Source organism: Cherax quadricarinatus, chromosome 1 (genome assembly GCF_038502225.1).
Source record: "Cherax quadricarinatus isolate ZL_2023a chromosome 1, ASM3850222v1, whole genome shotgun sequence".
Lineage (NCBI taxonomy): Eukaryota > Metazoa > Arthropoda > Malacostraca > Decapoda > Parastacidae > Cherax > Cherax quadricarinatus.
The window spans coordinates 47,184,380-47,208,216 of NC_091292.1; the positions used below are offsets into that span (position 1 = coordinate 47,184,380).

The following is a 23,837-nucleotide window of genomic DNA, read 5'->3' on the forward strand; positions in this document are numbered from 1 at the left end:
GTGGTTAACACCCTTGGGTTATCCAGAGTGGTTAACACCCTTGGGTTATCCAGAGTGCTTAACACTCTTGGGTTATGCAGGGTGGTTAACACCCTTGAGTTATCCAGGGTGGTTAACACCCTTGGGTTATCCAGGGTGGTTAACGCCCTTGGGTTATCCAGGGTGGTTAACACCCTTGGGTTATCCAGGGTGGTTAACACCCTTGGGTTATCCAGGGTGTTTAACTCCCTTGGGTTATCCAGGGTGGTTAGCACCGTAAGATTATCCAGGGTGGTTAACACTCTTGGGTTATCCACAGTCGTTAACACCCTTTGGTTATCCAGTGTGGTTAACACCCTTCGGTTATCCAGGGTGGTTAACACCCTTGGGTTATCCAGGGTGGTTACATTCTTGGGTTTTCCAGGGTGGTTAACACCCTTTGGTTATCCAGGGTGGTTAACACCCTTGTGTTATCCAGGGTGGTTAACACTCTTGGATTGTCCAGGGTGGTTAACACTCTTGGGTTATCTATGGTGGTTTACACCCTTGGGTTATCCAGGGTGGTTAACACCCTTGGGTTATCCAGGGTGGGTAACACTCTTGGGCTATCTAGGGTGGTTACCACCTTTGGGTTATCCAGGGTGGTTAACACCCTTCGGCTATCCAGGGTGGTTAACACCCTTTGGTTATCCAGGGTGGTTAACACCCTTGGGTTATCCAGGGTGCTTAACACTCTTGGGTTATCCAGGGTGGTTAACACCCTTGAGTTATCCAGGGTGGTTAACACCCTTGGGTTATCCAGGGTGATTAACACCCTTGGGTTATTCAGGGTGGTTAACACCTTTGGGTTATCCAGGCTGGTTAACACCCTTGATTTTTCCAGGGTGGTTAAGACCCTTAGATTATCCATGGTGGTTAACACTCTTGGGTTATCCAGGGTTATCCAGGGTCGTTAACACTCTTTGGTTATCCAGTGTGGTTAACACCCTTCGGATATCCAGGGTGGTTAACACCCTTGGGTTATCCAGGGTGGTTAACACCCTTGGGTTATCCAGGGTGGTTAACACCCTTGGGTTATCCAGGGTGGTTAACACCCTTGGGTTATCCAGGGTGGTTAACACTCTTGGATTATCCAGGGTGGTTAACACTCTTGGGTTATTTATGGTGTTTAACACCCTTGGGTTATCCAGAGTGGTTAACACCCTTTGGTTATCCAGGGTGGTTAACACCCTTGGGTTATCTCGGGTGGTTAACACCCTTTGGTTATCCAGGGTGGTTAACACCCTTCGGATATCCAGGGTGGTTAACACCCTTTGGTTATCCAGGGTTAACACTCTTAGGTTATCCATGGTGCTTAACACCCTTGGGTTATCCAGGGTGGTTAACACCCTCTGGTTATCCAGGGTGGTTGTTACGCGCCCCTACTTCACTCCATTATATACAAAAATAAAAGGCCTGGTTAAAATAAGTTCTGTAATAATATATCGCGAACCACTTTATTACTAGCTAGATAAAGCAGGTTCGACTATATATTATTGTCGGGTACAGTATGAATCATCAAAAGTACTCTCATTGTATTATATTGTATTATATTATATCTTTCCCCATGATTATTATAACTATGATATTATATTATATTATTATTAGGTTAGGTATTACGAATGTGTAACCACTACTGTAGTGACCAATTGGTGGTTCTAGAATTGACGCCACGCGTCGCCTTCTGGCCGAGCTGAAGTCATACTATGGAGTAGTTGAGTGAGTCAGTCAGCTCCTAGCTCTGACTCGGTACGGGTCTTCAACCCAAAGCTCCTAGCTTAAACTAAAACTTTATACCAAGTCTTGCCTTTGCCATTAGTCTGGTAATTCATGTCACTTATGAAAGATAACTATTTCGTTACCCTAGACCTTTCTAAAAGAGTAGATTATTAATTGAAATTATTGTATCATACTCTGTTATTGAGAATTTGAACGTAAGATTGGGTTTATTGCTGTATAGTGTTTCATTTATAATTGCTTGTGGTTATTTTAATTCACTAACCAAATACCAATGAAGCTAAATGATTGGTAATAAAATAAAACTAACAAAAAAAAATATGGAGTTATTTGTGCCCCTATTGTTACGGTGAAGATTAAGTCGTAACAAATGGGTTGTCTGTCCGGGAGCTACTTACCCTGAAGTACATATTTGTTTTGCATTAAAATTAAGCTCCCTTGCGAGAATTAAGAAAATGGATCCAGAAATTAAGTTATTATTAGATGAATTAACAGAGGCTACTCTTGACACTTTAAAATTACAGACGTGTTGGCAAATAGCTAGACAGTTAGATATACCTTATAATAGATACCATAGCGCAGAGACTCTTAGGTCCCTAATTAAGGATAGATTATTTCCGAAAATCCAAGCAATGCCAGAACTAGATTCGGAAGATAGTTTTATTTCTCAGTTTGAGGAAGTAGAAATCCCACGGACGGGAACTGCCTTAAATAATGAAGTTGAACCAGGGTTTACAAGGCCTTACTACTCAGTCCAGTCTCAAAGCTCTCCCCCGTTCATTTCCCCGGAGTATGTATCGGTGGTTGGAACGAACCCTCAGTCAAATGACGGGGATAATTTTAGGACTGGTGCTCGTCCCAAAATACTTCCGGAGAAGACGCCCGAATTCCCTTCGGTGTCATTACCTCTTGGGAATTTCACGTCCGAACAACTAGAGAGAATAGAACGCATATTACTATTACAAAACTCTCAAATCGAAGCTAGAAGACGTCTAAACGAGGAAGAATTTAGGCTTGAAAGGTTTCGTTTTGAAACAAAGCAGAAGGGAGTTCCGGAAGAAAGAGACGTGAAGAGCACGGTAACCGGGTTTGACTTGCATAAAGCAGCTCTAATGGTACCTAAGTTTAACGAAACAGACTTAGATGAATTCTTTGAAATTTTTGAGAATCAGGCACGTTCAATGGGCTGGCCCAAAGACAAATGGGCCACATTGCTGCACACATCTCTATATGGAAAGGCGCAGTCTTGTGTCGCCTCCTTACCATATGAGTTTTATGTCCAGTACTACGTAGTAAAGAGAACTATTTTAGAAGCATATGACATGCTCCCTATTAGTTACCAAATAGCTTTTCGTTCCATGAAACGGCAAACAGGACAAACTTATTTAGATTTTGCCCGAGGGAAAGCAGTGGCGTTTGAACGTTGGTGTCGAGCTTCTCGGGTCACGACTTTAAAAGATCTATCACAATTAATGTTACTAGAAGATTTGTATGCAAATTTTCCAGAGGGAGTTCGCCAGTATCTTGTTGGCCATCCGCAAACGACGTTGTTAGAGACTGCCGCGCTGGCAGACAACTTCGAGATTTCCCAGAGGTTGGTACAATCTGAAAGCAGCCAGGTTATCAAACCAGCAACGAGACCCGAACCTGCGAAGTCTTTCGGTAAGCGACCTACCCAACCCGTTCACTCCCGTGTAACAAGTAAACCCGAAGTAAAACACCAAATTCAATCGAGCCCATCCTATAGACCAGATAGGTCATGGGAAAAAATTAAATGTTCGTACTGTTCGAAGCTGGGACATTTCAAATCACAATGCTTTAAGCGTGATAGGGACCAGGGAAGGAGTCCATCCTATAGATTGCCCACACAAATCATATCCTCTACGACTCATCCAAGGAAGTCCGAGCCAAGAGTAGACGCTCTGTCCCAAGGAAAAGGAACAGATCCTCCTAGTTGACTAAGCAGAATATGGGTATCATCGTCAAACTTGTCAAGAGCTATGAGTCCTTACTTTTCCAAAAGCAAAGTAGGAATTACCGATAGCCAGTTGTTGCAAGTAAATTCCTTTAGGGATACGGGGTCCTACTTAACATTATTAAGAGAAGGACTGTTATCATTCCCCGCCAGATCTTATACGGGTTTCGACGCTCTGTTGGAAGCTTATGGTGGCTCCACTACGCGAGTACCCCTGTACAAGTTATATGTTGAAACTCCTATTTTTACAGGCTGGACGTCAATCGGAGTGTCTCCAACTAACTTCCCCATAAAAGACGTAGACCTATTGATTGGGAACGACTTAGCGGAAGAAGGAATATGGAAAGAGCCCATAGTTATGGAAAATCCAACCGAGGAAAATTACGTCATCGAAGCCCGACGAACGGAACCTACCCTCTTTCCTCTGAGCGTAGTAACCCGGGCGATGACCAAACAGTCGCGTTCTCAGTTGGCATCGGAGGAAGTCATGGACGACGTCGACGTAGGAGTAAGAGACATATTCAACGAAAGCTCGAGTGTAGAGCCAACAATCCACCCAGAACCGATACCAGTTCCTAAGTCGGTGGTTTCCGAAATAGATTTATTCTCGAAGGAGGATCTAGTAAGAGAACTCCGAATAGACCCCTCCTTAAGTGACCTCAGGAAGCTTGCTGTGTTGGGAGAAGAAGCCCTTAAAAGTGACAGCTCTTACTATTGGGAGAAGGACTTACTGAAAAAGAAACTAGGATCTCTTAAAAGTGATCATCTACTGGTCTTGCCTACCCCGTTTAGAAATTTAGCATGTAAGTTTGCTCATGACAGTCCTCAAGGTGGACATCTGGGACAAAAGAAGACTTTTAGAAAAATTGCTAAGCACTTCACATGGCCAAAAATGAAGGAAGAAGTGGAACGGTATGTAAGAAGCTGTTCCGTGTGTCAACTAGTAGGCAAACCTGCACATAATCCACCACCTGCGCCGTTGAACCCTATACAAGTAACAGGCGAACCCTTTTCACGTCTGGTGATCGACTGTGTCGGCCCGCTACCCAAGACTCGGCAGGGCAACCAGTTCCTGTTCACCATCATGGACACCGTCACCAGGTACCCGGAAGCAGTTCCTCTCAGGAGGATTAATGCTCGCCTAATAGTGAGAGCACTGATTAAGTTCTTCTCTCACTTTGGATTTCCAAGAGAAGTTCAATCGGATCAAGGGTCGAATTTTACTTCAAAATTTTTCCGTGAAGCCTTGGCTCAGTTAGGGGTCAAGACGGTTTACGCGACGGCCTATCGACCCCAATCACAAGGCGTGGTGGAAAGGTTCCATCAAACTTTGAAGATTATGATGAGGTCCTATTGTTTACAGTATTCCAAAGATTGGGATGAAGGTATTCCACTACTCTTGTTTGCCCTAAGAGAAAGCGAACAAGACAACTTGAAGTTTTCGCCATTTGAGCTAATATATGGACATCAAATTAGAGGACCAGTACAGGTTCTCAAAGAAGCTTGGACCGGGGAAGAAACGCCTACTTTTAGGAGCTCTCCTACCTTAATGAAAGAACGCCTGAGCCTAGCTAGAGAATTGGCCGCCGAAAACTTACGACAAGCACAGAGTAAGATGAAGGAGGAATACGATCGTCGAACTAAACTTCGTTCATTTGAACCAAAAGATCAAGTTCTGGTTCAACGATTTCATCAGGGACATGCTCTACAGCCCAAATTTGAAGGTCCTTTAGAAATCGTGAAGCGCCTAAGTGACGTGAACTACTTGGTAAGGACGCCGAAGAAGAGGAACTCACAACGGACGTATCATATTAACCAACTTAAACCCTATTCAGGAATCGTTTCACCAGTTTCTACTATAACTCCTCTGAACCAAGAACGGGTTCCAGTAAGTTCGGATGAAATGATAGGAATACCAGTTCTTCTGAACAATTCGACAGCCTTAAAGAATTTAAATTCTCTACTGATAAATCTGGTAGTGGACAAAGGACGCGAAATAAAATCCCTGATTAAGGCAAATCTCCACCTGTTCAATGACGTCCCAAAACCGTGTACGTTGGGTGTGCACGATGTTACTCTCAGAGAACCTACTCCAATCAAGCAATCTCCCTACAGAGTGAGTCCCAAGAAACAAGGTGAGCTAGAGGCAGAGGTGAACTTCTTACTCTCACACGGGTTGATAAAACCAAGTAACAGTCCTTGGGCATCCCCGTGCATTCTAGTCCCCATACCAGATGGGACCTCCCGTATGTGCACGGATTTTAGAAAAGTCAATGCTGTAACAGTACCTGATGGGTTTCCAATACCCAGAATTGACGACTTAATAGACAAGGTCTCCAGAGCTAAGTATATCAGTAAATTGGACTTGTTAAGAGGGTATTACCAAGTCCCGTTGTCACCAAGAGCTCAAGAGATATCGGCTTTTACGATACCTGGTGGCCTATACGAGTATTGCGTTATGCCCTTCGGCTTCTGTAACGCGGCCTCTACGTTCCAGCGTATTATGAACATACTTACGGGCGGATTGGACGGAGTAGAAGCTTACTTAGACGACTTAGTCGTATACAGCGACAGTTGGCCCCAACACCTTAGACAGCTTAAAGCCTTGTTTAACGCCTTAAGTAAACATAATTTTACAGTGAATTTGTCCAAGTGTGAGTTTGGCCAGACGAAAATTAAATACTTAGGATTTCGGATTGGACAAGGTGAAGTCGCTCCTTTGAACGCCAAAGTAAAGGCCCTCTTAGAATTTCCTACCCCTAAGGATAGGAAAAGCGTATCAAGATTTTTAGGAGTTGCCGGTTACTACCGTCGGTTCTGTCCGAATTTTGCACAGATAGCTTTTCCCCTAACTGAATTAACAAGTCCAAAAACAAAGTTTTCATGGACCCAGGACTGTGAAATTGCTTTTAATCGTTTAAAAAGATTACTATCCTCTTCCCCAGTATTGCTAAGTCCTGATTTTAATAAACCATTCCACTTACAAATAGATGCCAGTGCGTATGCTTTGGGAGCCGCATTGTTACAGAAGGCTCCAAATTCTGACCTATTACAACCTGTTTCTTATTTTTCTTCTAAGTTAAAGAAACACCAAATTAATTATTCAACTATAGAAAAAGAAGCCTTAGCTCTCGTTGTATGCCTAGAGAATTTTGATGTATATTTAGGATCTTCTACCCATCAGATATCGGTGTACTCCGATCATAATCCTTTGACCTTCATAAATTCTATGAAATCGAAGAACGCCAGAATACTTCGTTGGGCTTTGAGAATTCAACCCTTCTCTATTACCATTTCCCATATAAAAGGAAAACATAATCTCATTGCTGATGCCCTCTCTAGGCCTTGAAATTTTATTAATATACCTTTATTTTAACAGTATGAGTCGGTACTTTTATGACCATCTATGTTGTGGAGAAAGCTGGAGATGATGTAGGACTGCTGTCTATGTTACAACCTCTGCTACTATGACAGATGCTACCCACCACAGAGTACAAGTCAATGGCGACCGTCAGTCACGAGGGGGGAGGTGTTACGCGCCCCTACTTCACTCCATTATATACAAAAATAAAAGGCCTGGTTAAAATAAGTTCTGTAATAATATATCGCGAACCACTTTATTACTAGCTAGATAAAGCAGGTTCGACTATATATTATTGTCGGGTACAGTATGAATCATCAAAAGTACTCTCATTGTATTATATTGTATTATATTATATCTTTCCCCATGATTATTATAACTATAATATTATATTATATTATTATTAGGTTAGGTATTACGAATGTGTAACCACTACTGTAGTGACCAATTGGTGGTTCTAGAATTGACGCCACGCGTCGCCTTCTGGCCGAGCTGAAGTCATACTATGGAGTAGTTGAGTGAGTCAGTCAGCTCCTAGCTCTGACTCGGTACGGGTCTTCAACCCAAAGCTCCTAGCTTAAACTAAAACTTTATACCAAGTCTTGCCTTTGCCATTAGTCTGGTAATTCATGTCACTTATGAAAGATAACTATTTCGTTACCCTAGACCTTTCTAAAAGAGTAGATTAATTGAAATTATTGTATCATACTCTGTTATTGAGAATTTGAACGTAAGATTGGGTTTCTTGCTGTATAGTGTTTCATTTATAATTGCTTGTGGTTATTTTAATTCACTAACCAAATACCAATGAAGCTAAATGATTGGTAATAAAATAAAACTAACAAAAAAAAATATGGAGTTATTTGTGCCCCTATTGTTACGGTGAAGATTAAGTCGTAACAGTGGTTAACATCCTTGGGTTATCCAGGGTGGTTAACATCCTTTGGTTATCCAGGGTGGTTAACACCCTTGGGTTATCCAGGGTGGTTAACACCCTTGGGTTATCTAGGGTGGTTAACGCCCTTGGGTTATCCAGGGTGGTTAACACCCTTAAGTTATCCAGGGTGGTTAACATCCTTGGGTTATCCAGGGTGGTTAACACCCTTGTTTTATCCAGGGTGGTTAACACCCTTGGGTATTAAGGGTGTTTAACATCTTTGGGTTATCCAGGGTGGTTAACATCCTCCGGTTATCCAGGGTGGTTAACACCTTTTGGTTATGCAGGGTGGTTAACACCCTTGGGTTATCCAGGGTGCTTAACACTCTTGGGTTATCCTGGGTGGTTAACACCCTTGGGTTATCCAGAGTGGTTAACACCCTTGGGTTATCCAGAGTGCTTAACACTCTTGGGTTATGCAGGGTGGTTAACACCCCTGAGTTATCCAGGGTGGTTAACACCCTTGGGTTATCCAGGGTGGTTAACGCCCTTGGGTTATCCAGGGTGGTTAACACCCTTGGGTTATCCAGGGTGGTTAACACCCTTGGGTTATCCAGGGTGGTTAACACCCTTGGGTTATCCAGGGTGTTTAACTCCCTTGGGTTATCCAGGGTGGTTAGCACCGTAAGATTATCCAGGGTGGTTAACACTCTTGGGTTATCCACAGTCGTTAACACCCTTTGGTTATCCAGTGTGGTTAACACCCTTCGGTTATCCAGGGTGGTTAACACCCTTGGGTTATCCAGGGTGGTTACACCCTTGGGTTTTCCAGGGTGGTTAACACCCTTTGGTTATCCAGGGTGGTTAACACCCTTGTGTTATCCAGGGTGGTTAACACTCTTGGATTGTCCAGGGTGGTTAACACTCTTGGGTTATCTATGGTGGTTTACACCCTTGGGTTATCCAGGGTGGTTAACACCCTTGGGTTATCCAGGGTGGGTAACACTCTTGGGCTATCTAGGGTGGTTACCACCTTTGGGTTATCCAGGGTGGTTAACACCCTTCTTCTATCCAGGGTGGTTAACACCCTTTGGTTATCCAGGGTGGTTAACACCCTTGGGTTATCCATGGTACTTAACACCCTTGGGTTATCCAGGGTGGTTAACACCCTCGGGTTATCCAGATTGGTTAACATCCTTTTGTTATCCAAGGTGGTTAACGTCCTTGGGTTATCCAGGGTGGTTAACACCCTTGGGTTATCCTGGGTGGTTAACACCCTTGGGGTATCCAGGGTGGTTAACACCCTTTGGTTATCCAGGGTGGTTAACACCCTTGTGTTTTCCAGGGTGTTTAACACTCTTGGATTGTCCAGGGTGGTTAACACTCTTGGGTTATCTATGGTGGTTAACACCCTTGGGTTATTCAGGGTGGTTAACACCCTTGGGTTATCCATGGTACTTAACACCCTTGGGTTATCCAGGGTGGTTAACACCCTCGGGTTATCCAGATTGGTTAACATCCTTTTGTTATCCAAGGTGGTTAACGTCCTTGGGTTATCCAGGGTGGTTAACACCCTTGGGGTATCCAGGGTGGTTAACACCCTTGGGTTATCCAGGGTGGTTAACACCCTTGGGTTATCCAGGGTGGTTAACACCCTTGGGTTATCCAGATTGGTTAACGCCCTTGGGTTATCCAGGGTGGTTAACTCCCTTGGGGTATCCAGGGTGGTTAACACCCTTGGGTTATCCAGGGTGGTTAACACCCTTGGGTTATCCAGGGTGGTTAACTCCCTTGGGGTATCCAGGGTGGTTAACACCCTTGGGTTATCCAGGGTGGTTAACACCCTTGGGTTATCCAGGGTGGTTAACACCCTTGGGTTATCCAGGGTGGTTAACACCCTTGGGTTATCCAGGGTGGTTAACTCCCTTGGGGTATCCAGGGTGGTTAACACCCTTGGGTTATCCAGGGTGGTTAACACCCTTGGGTTATCCAGATTGGTTAACGCCCTTGGGTTATCCAGGGTGGTTAACTCCCTTGGGGTATCCAGGGTGGTTAACACCCTTGGGTTATCCAGGGTGGTTAACACCCTTGGGTTATCCAGGATGATTAACCCTCTTTGGCTAAAAATCTGAACAAAATCTTGTCTTAACCATTTAACTAACTGATGAATATATTCGCGCAATGGCAATCGTTCTTTTTTATTTGTGAGATGGGAAAATGTCAGATATTTTACTAAATTTCAAAAACTTACAAACTTTATAATTTTGAGGGAAGAAAATAAGGTATAATGCATTATTTATTTCATAATAAAATCAGTTTAGGTTTGTTTTATCAGTGTGGAGTTCCATACAAGATGTTGGTAGTGCCAGTACGTGAGGTAAGGCTGCTGAACCCAATTTTCAGCATGTATTGTTTATATATATATATATATATATATATATATATATATATATATATATATATATATATATATATATATATATATATATATATATATATATATATATGTATGTGTGTGTGTAAACCATGTCAACAACCCCCTCTTCTTCCACGTTAGTACCATTGCACCTTGTATTCCCCAGGGCTCCAGCATTCTCGTTGCTGCAGCATACTCATCCCAAGCATCAAACCCATATAAAAGCATTGGTACCCTTATACTTTCATTTATTTTTTCCCCTGTATGGATAAAGTTCTTTGTCTCCATAGATGCCTCAGTGAACCATTCATTCTTTATTATTGACCTTATCTTTCATAGCCGCATCTACAGTAAGTCCACTCCCAAAATATCTGAACAGTTCACTTCGTCTATACTTCCTCCTTCCAATCTGATATCCAATTTTCATTACCTAAATTTTTTTTTACTCTATGTTCTATCTCAATTTCCCTCCTTTACATACCCTTCCAAATTCGTCTACCAACCACTGCATCTTCTTTTCAGAACCTCGTAAAAGCAGTGCCACAGAATAAAGCAACTGTGGTAAGCCCACACCTCTACCTAACAATCCAGCTTTCACTTCTCTTACAACACCATCTATAACTACATTAAATACATTAAACGCATTACTGTGTATTCCAGCTTTTACTGGAAATTAATTTCTCTCTCTTCTATATACCCTTACGTGAGCTTTACTACCTTCATAAAAACTCTTAACTGCTTTCAGTAACTTACGACCTATTCCACATTGCTGCCTAGTTACTCGATCATATGCCTTTTCCAAATTCCATAAATGCAACGAAAACTTCCTTTCCCTTATATAAATACTGTTTATTTACATCCTTCAATGTAAAAATTTCGTTTACACATCCAGTATTCTTCCTAACGCCTCCTTATTCGTCTGCGATCCTCCTCTCCTTCTTACTCTTTATTCTTAGATTAATAAGTTGAGGAAGACTAGGGAACAAATGGATTTGGCAATTAAAAATAGTAGAGGAGAATTATTAAATGTAGAGTTAGAGGTATCGGGAAGATGGAGGGAATGTTTTGAGGAATTGTTAAATGTTGATGAAGATAGGGAATCTGTGATTTCGTGCATAGGGAAAGGAGGAATAGCATCTTGTAGGAGTGAGGAAGAGCCAGTTGTGAGTGTGGGGGAAGTTCGTGAGGCAGTGGGTAGAATAAAAGGGGGTAAGGCAGCTGGGATTGATGGGATAAAGATAGAAAAGTTAAAACCAGGTGGGGATATAGTTTTGGAGCGGTTGGTATTAAATAAATGTATGAAAGAGGGTAAGGTACCTAGGGATTGGCAGAGAGCGTGCATGGTTCCAATGTATTAAGGCAAAGGGGACAAAAGAGAGTGCAAAATATAGGCGCATAAGTCTGTTGAGTTTACCTGGTAAAGTGTACGGGAAAGTCATTATCGAAAACTTTAAGAGTAGGACAGAGAGTAGGATACCAGATAAACAAGAGGCTTTAGGAAAGGTAGGGGGTGTGTAGACCAAGTGTTTACAGTGAAACATATAGGTGAACAGTATTTAGATAAGGGTAAAGAGGTTTTTGTGGCATTCATGGATTTGTAAAAGGTGTATGACAGGGTGGATAGGGGGCAATGTGGCAGATGTTGCAGATGTATAGAATAGGAGGTAGGTTACTGGAAGCAATGAAGAGTTTTTACGAAGGTAGTGAAGGCTCAGGTTAGAGTATGTGGGAGAGAGGGAGATTATTTCCCAGTAAAAGTAGGACTTAGGCAAGGATGTTTGATGTCACTGTGGTTATTCAGTATTTTTATAGATGGGGTTGTAACAGAAGTGAATGCTAGGGCCTTGGCAAGAGTTGTGGGGTTAAAAGATAAAGAATCTAACACAAGGTAGGAGTTGTCACACTTGCTCTTTGTAGATGACACTGTGCTTCTGGGAGATTCTGCAGAGAAGTTGCAGAGGTTGGTGGATGAGTTTGGTAGGGTGTGCAAAAGAAAAATTAAAAGTGAATATAGAAAGAGTAAGGTGATCAGGTTAACAAAAATATTAGGTGATGAAATATTGGATATCAGATTGGTGGGAGAGAGTATGGAGGAGGTGAATGCATTCAGACATTTGGGAGTGGACGTGTCAGTGAATGGGTCTATGAAAGATGAGGTAAATCATAGACGTGATGAGGAGAAAAAGGCGAGCGATGCATTGAGGAGTTTGTAGAGACAAAGAACTTTGTCAATGAAAGCAAAGAGGGGAATGTATGATAGTTATACCAACACTCTTGTATGGGTGTGAGGCAAGGGTTGTGAATTTTGAAACAAGGAGAAGACTGGAGGCAGTGGAGATGTCATGTGTGAGGGCAATGTGTGGTGTGAATATAATGCAGAGGAGGCGTAGTTCAGAAATTAGAAGGTGCGGGATTACCAAATCTATTATCCAGAGGGCTGAGGAGGGGTTTTTGAGGTGGTTCGGACACGTAGAGAGGTTGGAACAAAATAAAATGACTTCGAGAGTGTACAAATCTGTAGTGGAGGGAAGGCGGGGTAGGGGTTGGCCTAGGAAAGGTTAGAGGGAGGGGGTAAAGGAGGTTTTGTGTGCAAGGGGCTTGGACTACCAGAGTGCATGCGTGAGCGTATTTGATAGGAGTGAATGGAGGCAAGTGGCTTTTAGGACTTGATGTGCTGTTAGTGCATAAGGTAACATTTATGAAGGGATTCAGGGAAACCGGCAGGCCGGACTTGAGTCCTGGAGGTGGAAAGTACAGTGCCGGCACTCTGAAGGCGGGGGAGGCGAGGGGGGGGGGAGTTAATGCTGCAGTTTTATAACTGTAGTGTAAGCACCCCTCTGGCAAGACAGTGATGGAACGAATGATGATGAAAGTTTTCCTTTTTCAGGCCACCCTGCCTTGATGGGAAACGGCCGATGTGTTAATAAATTATTATTATTATTATTATTATTATTATTATTATTATTATTATTATTATTATTATTATTATAATATAATAATAATAATAATAATAAGGCAAGGAACCTTTTACAATACCAAGTCCTTACATAATGAAATGAATGGGAGTGAACACCTACAACGTTGGACTTATATAGAGTGAATATGTGGTAGTGCCCTAATTATAGATTGCTCTAATTTTAATAATTTGTAAGATTCGTGACATAAAAAAACTCCATGTGATTATATTCACTCCTATTTTGCACCGTAATGAGTATTTTCAAGCAATTTAATTGGATTTCACAGTAATCTGAATCAGCTTTCCTTGTAGTGTTATTTTTGTTTGTTGTCCGCAGAAGCAAATAAAGAAATTTGTATGAATTGTCATCCGAAACTGGAGAATTTGAGCAATTAGACAAGATAAAGAAATTGACAAAAATTGAAAATGTAATGCAAAAGTTACAGGAAAATTAAACTGGTAAGTATGGGTGAATGGAGTAAAATACATATAGTTTAGAATACCTTGTTCTTCCTCACAAGGTCTGGTCTCGACGGTGAGGTCAGTGAAGACATACAAGCCTGAGTTCTGAAACAATTAGTTAATAGTATTAAAACATTACCTGACATGTATGTACTTGGAACTTTGATAAATTATTTAACGAAAAAATAAAAATAACAAGAGAATTATTAATAATCAGATAAGTACAAACGTTCAATTGTAGAAGAGGAGAGATGACCATTATCTCTTTTACGCATTATTTATACCAATACTTTGTCAGTTACTTTATTGTCTTTTACGTAATTATTCTACACAGCCAGACCCTAGATAAGTACGTGTACCAAGAATACCAAGGAGACCCTAGAATCTATAGAAACCCACACTTAAATGGAGCTTGGCTTTGTGGGATAAATACTGTGTACTTTGATGTAGCATGTGCAGGTTCAAGTCTCGATCTGGTCTAAAATAACATTTGCATACATACATACATACAGTAGAACCCACTTATTCGGCAGGTTAGGTTCAAGGCTACCGCTGTAAAGCGGAGCGCCATTTTTTCCACTTATAAATGCCTATAAATGCCAGATAAAAAGTTTACACTAACTTATTATAAATTAACAGTAGCACTAGGCATTACAAAACAATAAAAACTAAAATACGTACACAGTACATTTATTACTTACCTTAGTAAAATATTTGTAGTCTTAATGCAGGATGAGATGAGTAGTATTTATTGCAGGAAGTCGGGTATGGAAGCTCCCACACCTGATAGCTTCCACACCTGGTAGCTCCCACACCTGTAGCTCCCACACCTTACTGAGAGGTTGCGAGGAATTAATTAAACAGTTATCGGCGAGATCTGCGACACTCCCTTACATGTAAGGTTTGATTAAAATCCACAAGCCAGGTTTTCCAGCCAGACCTATAGTTAGTTCGGTAGGAGGTAGGATCGGCATCATAAGCCTTGTTAAAATGGTTAGTATAAATATTAACTCCTTTGATTGCAACATATCTGAAGCCAACTTAAAAAACAATGTTGATCTTATCGACAAATTGCAAAATAACAACATGTCTAATGATTTTTCACTCGTTAGTTTTGATGTCACAGCGTTGTTCACGAGAGTCCCTGTTCCTGACTTGCTATTTTATTTGGAAGAAGAATTACATGAGTTCTCTTTGCCTTTTGATCAAAATACCATTACTGAATTGTTTAAGTTTTGTGTAGTTGATTGCAAGTTTGAGTTTGAAAGGAAATACTATGCTCTAAAACAAGGAATGGCGATGGGAAATCCGTTGTCCCCTTTACTGAGCAATTTGTATATGGAATTTTCGAGGCTAGACTGTTGAAAGATATCCTGCCATGTAGAGCTAAATGGTTCTTATATGTGGATGACATCTTGTGTCTTTGGCCAAATGTTATGGCCTTGATACATTTTTACCAAGACTTAACTCTTTAGTCCCGTCTATTAAATTCACCGTGGAGAAAGAGGTGGACTGTGAACTTCCATTCTTAGATGTGTTGATACACCGAGTTGATAGAAAGTTTAAGTTTACAGTATATAGGAAGGCTACCAGTGTGTGCTCATACATTCACTACTACTTTAACCATGAGACTAGAGTCAAAAGGAGTGTGTTTCTTACAATGTTTTTGAGATCCTATAGAGTGTGCAGTCCGGAGTTCCTAGATGAAGAAATTGGGAAAATTATTGATATTGGCACGAAACTGCGATATCCTAAAGTGTTTATGGAATCTGCCTTACTGGCAGCTAAGAAAACTTATTATAGAGCAGAACCTAAGATAACACCTCAGACAAAGTATGTGATGGTCCTCCCATATAACAGAATTTATCTATCCTGCTGAATGCTTTTAGAATAATTAATATACAACTAGTATTTAATTAAAAATACACGAACTGTTAGAAGAATCCTGATTAAGAATGAGCCCCACCAACAAGTGGTGTCTACAGAGTTAGTTGCATTGGTTGCAGTCTCTCCTATTTGGGACAAACTGGAAAATCCTTGGAGGCGAGAATGTCCCAACACCGTTATTTGATACGTATAGCACAGGAGTCGAACACGATTTTCAACCATATTAGAGCTTGTAATAACCCAGCAAACTGGCAGGAAGCAGGAGACATCTTCCCTTGTTGTTCCTGGATTGAATGGAATATTGTAGAATCGGCAATTATTAAGCATGATAGGCAGGCTTTTTACAATAACAGTGATGGCATGTTCAAAGCAGATGCGTTTTTAGCTGAGGCAATAGTACACTGCTTAAAATTGGGCACTTATACGAATGCATCATTCTGTCTTAAATAAATTGCCACACCGAGGAAATAAGGCCTATGTATTTTTTTAGAGCAGTTTTTGAAGGTTGAATCAGAATTTGCCCCAGAATTATGTGCGATGGATATATTTGAATGGCTTCCTTGTTTTTGCAAATGTCTTCCTCTCCCCCAGCCCCTTTAACCGTGTTTATTTTATGAACTCGTTTCCTTAACATAAATTGTTCAGAAGTCCCCCCACATATGGGACCGTTTTCTCTCATAATTTAAGGGGACACGTTGTCCTTGCTGGATGAAATTGCCAGTGACTTCTACATCACTGACAATATATTGATATTTTTTTCCTTAATGTTATTGATATCATAGCAGAATATGACCAAATTTTTATTATTGACACGTTAATTTCGTTTACAATATCAATGCATAAGGGATTTTTTCTAATATTCATCTCTCTGGCTATGCGCACTGTTGTGCCTGTGGTTATTTCCAGTACCCCGTCCTTTCTGTCTCTCTACCCTATTCTCTCACTCCAGTAAAAGCGGTCCCCTGGGAACGTTATTTGCTGGAACTTCCCCTCTTTTAAGCAATTCTGAAAGCTACTGATGATGTTTTGATTGCAACACGAAACGCCTAGAGCTATTGTGGAAAATTTTTGATTTTCCGAAGCTATAGCGCCTAATAGGTGTTTAATGTGTCGATATGAGTCAAAAATGTATTTGACAATAGGATAGAACCAAGAGTTCCCTTGGCGCATGCGCGGATGTGCGGGGATATAGGTCGACTCGGGCCATGGGGGAGGGGGGAGTGTTTTGAATGTGGTGAGGAGGCTGGGAAAGCATGGAACCAGGAAATTGGCATTCACGGCGACCTAAGGATTAATATAGGCCTCATTTCATAATAGGAAGTGTCGTAACTGTTCCTGGTGAACAGTGAGGGAACGTGATTTACGGGACCACCGTAAAAAGGTGGTAAAATTAGTGAATAATGGTTCGACCGGGTGTGACTGGTGCACGGCCATGGTGTGTGTCCAGGGGAAATACCCGTGTGTTAATCCTCACTCATCGGCCTCAGATCTTAATGGAGTGACCTCTAATGTGTATAATAATTATGAGACGTTAAATCGTCTTGTGAATGGTAATGTAATCAGTGATAATAACACTGAGTAAAGAGAATGCGGGATGTGAAATAGATCGCCCTGCTCCGAGTGAACGCGTGATTCTCGTACCGAGGATAGTGAAGCTTTATGGAATCACGACTTCTAAACCGGGACAAACCGACGGATACCTCGTCCTGCTGGAATAAGAACCGTGTCGGTGTAGCAGGACATCGAAATGAGATGGTGAATGGAGGAAATAAGGAGTATCAATCACCCACAGTTAAGCAACCCTTCTAGTTATAGCAGACTGATACTGGCCAGTTAGGTATGTTGTAATTGGATAGGTTATGAGTGATCCAGCTACATCAAGTGACCACCAGAGAATATCTGGTAAGTGGTGAGATTATGTACAAGTGTTTTTCCTTGATGGATATATCCATGTGTAACCTACCACCACCCCTCTTCATTCAGTTAAACTAATATAATCTATACAGTCCACAATTAATTAGTAGCACCGTACTTGTGGGTGCTATCCAATCCATACTGGTCTCGGATAGATATGGATAAGATTGTGAGGTCGAAGGAACCACTTGCCGTGACCAGGGGTGGTTAAGTTTTCTCACGTGTCTACACGGGGTGACTACGGTAAACAATATGGTTGTCTCCCAATGAGTTTACTTGTATGTATATAATGTTGAGGTACATACAGGTAATCACCCCTATAAAATTTTCCACATCTGCCCGTTGGTCCTTCCTGAACCGGATACAATCAGTGAAAAAAAAATTAATTGAATTAATTACTTAATAATTAAGTGACTGATTGAAGGAAGTGGGTATAGGGTACACAAGTTTAATCGATCGTGTGATGGATGATAATTAGCCCAATTAATTGCTAGCACATTTGTGGCTAGGATTTATACAAGAGTAAAGTGCAAGAATTACTCTTATAAGGCGCCTACTTAAGTTGTATAATCAGTGATTAATAATTCTCTAACCATGACTGGATCTAATGCAGTAATGTGCTGGGGCTGACTTGGGATACTGAGAGAGACTTGTTATTGTTAAAGTCTCATAATTCCAGTATGCCCAATAAATTAATCCAGGGAGCATAGGCTTATGCCCCTGAGAGAATGGAACACTAATTAGTCCATTTTGAGGGATCAATAAATATGGATGGCCATGGAGTTGGTGCCTATATGCAGTAATGTGCTGGGGCTGACTTGGGATACTGAGAGAGACTTGTTATTGTTAAAGTCTCATAATTCCAGCATGTCCAATAAATTAATCCAGGAAGCATAGGCTTATGCCCCTGAGAGAATGGAACACTAATTAGTCCATTTTGAGGGATCAATAAATATGGATGGCCATGGAGTTGGTGCCTATATGCAGTAATGTGCTGGGGCTGACTTGGGATACTGAGAGAGACTTGTTATTGTTAAAGTCTCATAATTCCAGTATGCCCAATAAATTAATCCAGGGAGCATAGGCTTATGCCCCTGAGAGAATGGAACACTAATTAGTCTATTTTGAGGGTTCAATAAATATGGATGGCCATGGAGTTGGTGCCTATATGCAGTAATGTGCTGGGGCTGACTTGGGATACTGAGAGAGACTTGTTATTGTAAAGTCTCATAATTCCAGTATGCCCAACAAATTAGCCCCGAGAGCATAGACTTAGTGTCACACCTTACAATAAGAGGGAAATTGTTAATACCAGAAGCATGGAGGCTTGAGTGTGCTTTGGGTGGAGCCCTACCTGAGGAGTTAACAGGTGGAAAGAATTAATGGGTGATTATGTAAATACCAATGTTGGAGTTCCCAAGCCAAGTGGCCAGTGAAGATGGGAAAATTGTACTCCACATTATGTAAGTCGTCTAGCAACGACCTCCGCCCGGCCGCAGTGTGGAAAATTTTTGATTTTCCGAAGCTATAGCGCCTAATAGATGTTTAATGTGTCGATATGAGTCAAAAATGTATTTGACAATAGGATAGAACCTAGAATTCCCTTGGCGCATGCGTGGATGTGCGGGGGTATAGGTCGACTCGGGCCATGGGAGAGGGGGGAGTGTTTTGAATGTGGTGAGGAGGCTGGGAAAGCATGGAACCAGGAAATTGGCATTCACGGCGGCCAAAGGATTAATATAGGCCTCATTTCATAATAGGAAGTGTCGTAACTGTTCCTGGTGAACAGTGAGGGAACGTGATTTACGGGACCACCGTAAAAAGGTGGGAAAATTAGTGAATAATGGTTCGACCGGGTGTGACTGGTGCACGGCCATGGTGTGTGTCCAGGGGAAATACCCGTGTGTTAATCCTCGCTCATCGGCCTCAGATCTTAATGGAGTGACCTCTAATGTGTATAATAATTATGAGACGTTAAATCGTCTTGTGAATGGTAATGTAATCAGTGATAATAACATTGAGTTAAGAGAATGTGGGATGTGAAATAGATCGCCCTGCTCCGAGTGAACGCGTGATTCTCGTACCGAGGATAGTGAAGCTTTATGGAATCACGACTTCTAAACCGGGACAAACCAACGGATACCTCGTCCTGCTGGAATAAGAACCGTGTCGGTGTAGCAGGACATCGAAATGAGATGGTGAATGGAGGAAATAAGGAGTATCAATCACCCACAGTTAAGTAACCCTTCTAGTTATAGCAGACTGATACTGGCCAGTTAGGTATGTTGTAATTGGATAGGTTATGAGTGATCCAGCTACATCAAGTGACCTCCAGAGAATATCTGGTAAGTGGTGAGATTATGTACAAGTGTTTTCCTTGATGGATATATCCATGTGTAACCTACCCCCACCCCTCTTCATTCAGTAAAACTAATATAATCTATATAGTCCACAATTAATTAGTAGCACCGTACTTGTGGGTGCTATCCTGTGCTATCCCTGTGGTTGTTTTGCATATATATATATATATATATATATATATATATATATATATATATATATATATATATATATATATATATATATATATATATATATATATATATATATATATATATATATATATATATATATATATATATATATATATATATATATATATATATATATATATATATATATATATATATATATATATATATATATATATATATATATATATATATATATATATATATATATATATATATATATATATATATATATATATATATATATATATGTATATATATATATATATATATATGTCGTGCCGAATAGGCAGAATTTGCGATTTTTGCTTAAATAGCAAGGCTCATCTTGCCATATAGGACAAGTGAAAATTTGTGTATGCAATAATTTCGCCAAAATCATTCTGAAGCTAACGAAAAAAATACATTTCACCGTGTTTGTTTAGTATTAAATTACTGTAAACAAATCTAAAATATATATAGTTGGGTTAGGCTAAAATAAATTGCGCTTGTTATAATAAGGTTAGGTAAGTTTTCTAAGATTTTTTTGGTGAAAATTAAAAATTTTTACATTAACATTAACGAAAAAAATATGTCTTTAAACGTATAAGAGAAAATTTTAGAAAGGGCTAAATTTTAAATGAGTTCTTGCTAATTGACCAGTTTTACATATTCGGCACGACATATATATATATATATATATATATATATATATATATATATATATATATATATATATATATATATATATATATATATATATATATATATTTATTTATATAAATATGCCGTGCCGAATAGGCAGAACTTGCGATCTTGGCAACGCTCATCTTGTCATATAGGGCAAGTGAAAATTTGTGTATGCAATAATTTCGCCAAAATCATTCTGAACCTAACGAAAAAAATTTAACTCACTGTGTTTGTTTAGTGTTAAATTACTGTAAACAAATCTAAAATATATTTAGTTGGGTTAGGCTAAAATAAATTGTTCTTGTTATAATAAGGTTAGGTAAGTTTTTTAAGATTCTTTTGGAGCAAAATTAAAAAAATTTACATTAACATTAATGAAAAAAATATATCTTTAAACGTATACGAGAAAACTTTTTTATCCACTTCTCCGAGGCTGTGGGTCCCACAATTTACACCAGAGGTGGACCCCATTATGTATATATATATGTATATATATATATATATATATATATATATATATATATATATATATATATATATATATATATATATATATATATATAAATATATATATGTAGTTATAGTTAATACATATTTTAAGAAAAAGAGGATAAATAAGTATACAAGATATGATGTAGGGCGAAATGACAGTAGTTTGTTGGATTATGTATTGGTAGATAAAAGACTGTTGAGTAGACTTCAGGATGTACATGTTTATAGAGGGGCCACAGGTATATCAGATCACTTTCTAGTTGTAGCTACACTGAGAGTAAAAGGTAGATGGGACACAAGGAGAATAGAAGCATCAGGGAAGAGAGAGGTGAAGGTTTATAAACTAAAAGAGGAGGCAGTTAGGGTAAGATATAAACAGCTATTGGAGGATAGATGAGCTAATGAGAGCATAGGCAATGGGGTCGAAGAGGTATGGGGTAGGTTTAAGAATGTACTGTTAGAGTGTTCAGCAGAAGTTTGTGGTTACAGGAAAGTGGGTGCAGGAGGGAAGAGGAGCGATTGGTGGAATGATGATGTAAAGAGAGTAGTAAGGGAGAAAAAGTTAGCATATGAGAAGTTTTTACAAAGTAGAAGTGATGCAAGGAGGGAAGAGTATATGGAGAAAAAGAGAGAGGTTAAGAGAGTGGTGAAGCAATGTAAAAAGAGAGCAAATGAGAGAGTGGGTGAGATGTTATCAACAAATTTTGTTGAAAATAAGAAAAAGTTTTGGAGTGAGATTAACAAGTTAAGAAAGCCTAGAGAACAAATGGATTTGTCAGTTAAAAATAGGAGAGGAGAGTTATTAAATGGAGAGTTAGAGGTATTGGGAAGATGGAGGGAATATTTTGAGGAACTGTTAAATGTTGATGAAGATAGGGAAGCTGTGATTTCGTGTATAGGGCAAGGAGGAATAACATCTTGTAGGAGTGAGGAAGAGCCAGTTGTGAGTGTGGGGGAAGTTCGTGAGGCAGTAGGTAAAATGAAAGGGGGTAAGGCAGCTGGGATTGATGGGATAAAGATAGAAATGTTAAAAGCAGGTGGGGATATAATTTTGGAGTGGTTGGTGCAATTATTTAATAAATGTATGGAAGAGGGTAAGGTCCCTAGGGATTGGCAGAGAGCATGCATAGTTCCTTTGTATAAAGGCAAAGGGGATAAAAGAGAGTGCAAAAATTATAGGGGGATAAGTCTGTTGAGTATACCTGGTTAAGTGTATGGTAGAGTTATAATTGAAAGAATTAAGAGTAAGACGGAAAATAGGATAGCAGATGAACAAGGAGGCTTTAGGAATGGTAGGGGGTGTGTGGACCAGGTGTTTACAGTGAAACTTATAAGTGAACAGTATTTAGATAAGGCTAAAGAGGTCTTTGTGGCATTTATGGATTTGGAAAAGGCGTATGACAGGGTGGATAGGGGGGCAATGTGGCAGATGTTGCAAGTGTATGGTGTAGGAGGTAGGTTACTGAAAGCAGTGAAGAGTTTTTACGAGGATAGTGAGGCTCAAGTTAGAGTATGTAGGAAAGAGGGAAATTTTTCCCAGTAAAAGTAGGCCTTAGACAAGGATGCGTGATGTCACCATGGTTGTTTAATATATTTATAGATGGGGTTGTAAGAGAAGTAAATGCGAGGGTCTTGGCAAGAGGCGTGGAGTTAAAAGATAAAGAATCACACACAAAGTGGGAGTTGTCACAGCTGCTCTTTGCTGATGACACTGTGCTCTTGGGAGATTCTGAAGAGAAGTTGCAGAGATTGGTGGATGAATTTGGTAGGGTGTGCAAAAGAAGAAAATTAAAGGTGAATAAAGGAAAGAGTAAGGTTATGAGGATAACAAAAAGATTAGGTGATGAAAGATTGAATATCAGATTGGAGGGAGAGAGTATGGAGGAGGTGAACGTATTCAGATATTTGGGAGTGGACGTGTCAGCAGATGGGTCTATGAAAGATGAGGTGAATCATAGAATTGATGAGGGAAAAAGAGTGAGTGGTGCACTTAGGAGTCTGTGGAGACAAAGAACTTTGTCCTTGGAGGCAAAGAGGGGAATGTATGAGAGTATAGTTTTACCAACGCTCTTATATGGGTGTGAAACATGGGTGATGAATGTTGCAGCGAGGAGAAGGCTGGAGGCAGTGGAGATGTCATGTCTGAGGGCAATGTGTGGTGTGAATATAATGCAGAGAATTCGTAGTTTGGAAGTTAGGAGGAGGTGCGGGATTACCAAAACTGTTGTCCAGAGGGCTGAGGAAGGGTTGTTGAGGTGGTTCGGACATGTAGAGAGAATGGAGCGAAACAGAATGACTTCAAGAGTGTATCAGTCTGTAGTGGAAGGAAGGCGGGGTAGGGGTCGGCCTAGGAAAGGTTGGAGGGAGGGGGTAAAGGAGGTTTTGTGTGCGAGGGGCTTGGACTTCCAGCAGGCATGCGTGAGCGTGTTTGATAGGAGTGAATGGAGACAAATGGTTTTTAATACTTGACGTGCTGTTGGAGTGTGAGCAAAGTAAGATTTATGAAGGGATTCAGGGAAACCGGCAGGCCGGACTTGAGTCC

General features: G+C 40.4%; 1 protein-coding gene across 1 annotated transcript in view; it reads left to right on the top strand.

Moving 5' to 3' along the window:
- The first annotated feature begins 4,088 nt into the window (after positions 1–4,088).
- The window catches only part of LOC138852813 (murinoglobulin-2-like), a 348,116-nt gene continuing 328,367 nt past the window's right edge, over positions 4,089–23,837 (top strand). Inside the window, exon 1 of the mRNA XM_070085802.1 lies at positions 4,089–4,383. Within this exon, the coding sequence (XP_069941903.1) occupies positions 4,089–4,383 (295 nt within the window). The remainder of the gene's footprint in view (positions 4,384–23,837) is intronic.